The sequence below is a fragment of the Zingiber officinale genome, chromosome 9A (assembly GCF_018446385.1).
Source record: "Zingiber officinale cultivar Zhangliang chromosome 9A, Zo_v1.1, whole genome shotgun sequence".
NCBI classification, from domain to species: Eukaryota; Viridiplantae; Streptophyta; class Magnoliopsida; order Zingiberales; family Zingiberaceae; genus Zingiber; species Zingiber officinale.
The window spans coordinates 5,753,597-5,757,961 of NC_056002.1; the positions used below are offsets into that span (position 1 = coordinate 5,753,597).

General features: G+C 41.8%; 1 protein-coding gene across 1 annotated transcript; it reads left to right on the plus strand.

Annotated features, from left to right (window-relative positions):
* The first annotated feature begins 1,483 nt into the window (after window positions 1-1,483).
* Window positions 1,484-2,080, plus strand: LOC122021563 (RING-H2 finger protein ATL74-like). Its single transcript, XM_042579681.1, has one exon. The coding sequence runs from the start codon at window positions 1,538-1,540 to the stop codon at window positions 2,078-2,080; it is 543 nt and encodes a 180-aa protein (XP_042435615.1). The 5' UTR covers window positions 1,484-1,537.
* Window positions 2,081-4,365: the final 2,285 nt, after the last annotated feature.

The window sequence follows — 4,365 nt, forward strand, 5'->3', positions numbered from 1 at the left end:
ACAAGAGATCAAACAAGAGAAGTTCTTCATTGTATTGTTATACATTACTTCTTGTTTCGAGTTGTACTCTTGTGTGAACTTGTACAAAGTTTCTCCGCCTTCGGATTGTTCTGAGAATGAGTGTTTTTGATAGTAAAGAGTGTGCTCATGTGTAGATCCTTGGATTAGTCACCTCATCTTGAGATGGATACTAAGTAAATCTTTTGTGTTAGCATTGGAGGAGTTCGCTTTGAGTTTTCCATTGCAAATCATCTTCAATGAAGCGAGACGAGATATTCACCTCTCCCCTCCTAGCTCCGGAGTGTCCCGACATGGTTGACTACCAAATTTCAAAGGAAAAGATAGAATCAACAATCACATTTTCAATCATCAAGTGGACTTAAAGAACTCAAAATCCAATCTCCATCGTTCAAAATGTAGCTAGATGCAGAATGTTCCCTCAAAGTTTCAAGGCAATTTAATGGTTGAAACTCAAGAAAATGTAATTCTTTTACAATTACAATAGGTTAATTTTCCCAGCAAACCAACCACGTGTCCACAACATAGGAATCGCCAAAGAAGCCTCACAACAATCGACCTTCACACACCTTGAAATCATAAATCTCGACAACGACATTGAAGTCCTTCCAGATAAGGGAATGTATACCTAAGGTACCACTAAAGGGCAAACCTATGTAAGAAAAGGCAAACATGCATGATATGTGACTGGGATACAAGGAACTTCTAAAACTATTCGGTAAAAGCAACGATTATGATATTGGATGATTGAGTTATTTAAGAATTTGTAGGAGGAACTATTACTGTCATGTTGGGTACTCCAAGTTTAAAGAATCATTATTATGATTGATTATCGAATTTTCAAGGAAAAGACAAAATTAATAATAGCATTTTCAATCATCACGTAGACTTAAAGAATTCAAAATCCGATCTTCACCGTTTAAAATATAGCTCTGAATGTAAAGAACGTGTTCTCCAAATTTTAAGACGATCCAACAATTGAAACTTAAGAAAATATAATTTTTTTATAACTATAATGGTCAATTTTTTCAGTAAATTAACCACGAATCCACAACATAGGAATCGCCGAAGAAGCCTGCCTTCACCCTACCTTCAAAACAAAAATCTCGTCGTCGACGACGACGACGACGTTAAAAGTCCTCCCAAATTCAAACTTTTCGGCTTGACAGGACCATGCTTTAATACCATGTAAATAGAATAAAAAAAATGAGAAGGGGATGAGGGAAAAAAAGTTGAAGAGCGTCATTGATTTCTCTTTTTCCTATAAATGCTGCTTTTCTAAAAAGCAACATAAATTAGAACTTATTCCTCTCTTTGACTATTCCATATCGTAACAAAGTTAGAAGTGAGAACGATAACAGTTTAGCAGCTTTTGACGAGGCGAAAAAAATTTGATAAACGTGTGAGAAAACTCGCATAAAAATATCAGCTTGAATTCATTTAACGTGAACAGAAAACTCAAAGATTCTCACTCTCATTCTCACCACTTCGTAATTTGCTTTAATTTCAAGTATCAAGGATGTCTGGAGCAGAGCAACCCACGACCGGCGGCGGAGACGACGGCGTCGTGCTGTCTTTTGCGACTACCAACGGGTTCATTGTCGCGGCGGCGATGCTTCTCTTAATCCTATTCATCTTCTCTTTCATCCTCTGCCTCCGCGCCAAGCGCCGCTGGGGCGGCGACCCGGTCGCCGCCGCCGAAGATCCCTTTCCGCAGACGTCTGGCCTCGACGCTGAATCCATGAAGGCGCTACCTTGGACAATGCTCCGCCCCGACGACTTCGCTGGCGGCGCGGATCACTGCGCCGTCTGTCTCAGCGAGTTCTCGCCGGGGCAGAGGGCGCGGGTGTTGCCCAACTGCCGCCACTCCTTCCACGTAGAGTGCATTGACGGGTGGCTCGTCGCCCACACCACCTGTCCACTCTGCCGGACTCAGGCGGCACCCAATCTACTATCATGCCGCCTGAATCGCCGCCGGCGAACCCCTCCATCCCGAGCGCACCGCAGGGAGCCGGTTCGAGCTCTTCCTTCCCGTCATCGGAGAGAGCGGCGGAGGCGCTGACGTCGCTCCGAAGGATGATTCTGAGGTCCGAAAGCCGATCCGTCGACTATCCCATTGACTGCGATGTGGAGCAAGGATGCGTTCTTCCCAAATCGACGCCGACCAGTTAACGTAAAGCACGATGCAGAGCAGAAAGTTCGCTTAATCTAATTAATTAAATCATTCTGTAATCTCCTGATTAATTTCTGCGATTATTTCATTCCTACACGAATGACAGCTGTTCGAGTGCAACCTCGCAAAGTCAAATATTTAATAGCTTTAGGTCTCAACAAGTACCATCAGTCAATATTTAATAACTTTAAATTATTTTATACCATCAAAATCGCTTAACTGAATTATTTAAGTAATCTTTTATATAAAATGAATATGTACGAGAAACATATTAGGTTGGCAAAGTCGATTTTATTTTTGTTATTTAAATAGTTAAATTGAGGGTATATTTTAAAAATATTCATAAAAGAAAGTGGGTAAAAGCGTATGAACGCGATAAAAAAATGGAGGACCTTCGAAAAAATTGAACGGCAGTGTCCACTGGAAGAATGCAAATCCACGCGAATACAAATTTACGTTCAAATCTTATTTAATACATGTAAAATGAACAAATATATATATCAAAGTGTTCCTATCCGAATGTACGAAGTTGAAAAAGTCGAGGATGCGGTGGCTTTATTGATTGGACGAAGATCGTATTTTCTCTGTAAAATAAAATCAAATTAGGGATGGATTTCTAATGTTGATTTTTCGATATTCAAATTTGAAACAGAAGAATAAGAGAAAAATGAAAGTACTAAATATAAAGATTAATCATATATTTTTTTCATATCTATCCGTTCTTTTATATCTTTCTTAATGACTTTTCATATTCCCCTATTTAATGATATTAATTACAGACAGAATGTATTTTTGTCCTCTCTGTAAAATAAAATTAAATTAGGGAAGGGGTCCCTGACATTAGTCCTCCGACGTTCAAGTTAGAAACAAAAGAATAAGAGAAAGTGAAAGTACTAGGGACAAAGATTAATCTTACCTTTTTCCATATCTATCAATTCTTTTATACCTTTCTTAATGACCCTTCATATTCCTCTGTTTAATGATATTAATTACAGACAAAAGACATCTTTATCTTGATTTCTCCACATTCAATGATAGATGGAGTATTCTCTTTCATTTTTTATTCCCCTTATTAAGTATCTATTTTTTTCCTCTTTTATTATATCAGTTCATTACTATCAATAGCATACCCCGAGTCGGACGGATGACCCGCTCTAATGTCGATCGGGCTGACCAGACGCTATTTCCTCCAGACGACCGACCCGACAGCGGTTCCTCCGATCGGCCTATGTATCCTCATCTCGCTCGGGGCGACGCGGTTGAGCCACGTTGATCGTCTTGACTTTAACCTCCACCGTGGTCATTGACCCATACCAGGTGGGCTTCTCCTTACCGCCGCATCACAAACCTCCCGTTCAAGTCTAGTCGAAGAAGGATGTAAGTCCAACTGACTAGACAAGATGTGTCGCTGACGACTCTAAGGCCCGAGAGGCCTTCATGCTCCGGTTTCCAATCTGCGACAGGCTCATGCCGCTCGTCCCTCTTTCACAGGGTTATTGTTCGACCCAATCCTTCGAAGCAAAAATATGCATAGGTCGTTCGGATATGTGGTGATCATGTGTCCATGCCTGATCGGAACGACAGGCGATTATACTGTTGGTGCAACCTTAGGTCAAGGTTGACCTGGTTGACCCGACTCGAGGTGACTTGACTCGAGTTGTATTTTGATGTTTGACTTGGAAGATTGTCGGTGCAACCTTAGGTCAAGGTTGACCTAGTTGAGTTGCATGTCGATGTTTGACGAGAAGAGAGTTGTATTCTTGATGTTTGACAAGAATAGGTGTTTGGGAGATTGTAGGTGCAATCTTAGGTCAAGGTTGACCTGGTTGACCTGATTCGCGAAAAGTCCAAGTATGGAGACTTGGCACTGGAAAAGTCCAAGTACGGAGACTTGGCACGGGGAAAAGTCCAAGCAGGTAGCTTGGCACGCGGAAAGTCCTGGTGAGTGAAGCCAGGCAGTGGGAAAGTCCTAACTGGGATGTTAGGCAGTTGGAAAGTCCTGGTGAGTGAAGCCAGGCAGTGAGAAAGTCCTAACTGGGATGTTAGGCAGTGTGGAAGTCCTGGTGAGTGAAGCCGGGCAAGGGAAAATCCAGATGGATCAGGGATGATCGGACTTCTGGTGTTGGAAAGTCCAAGTAGGTCAAGGGAGTGATCAGATACTTGGCACGAAGAGG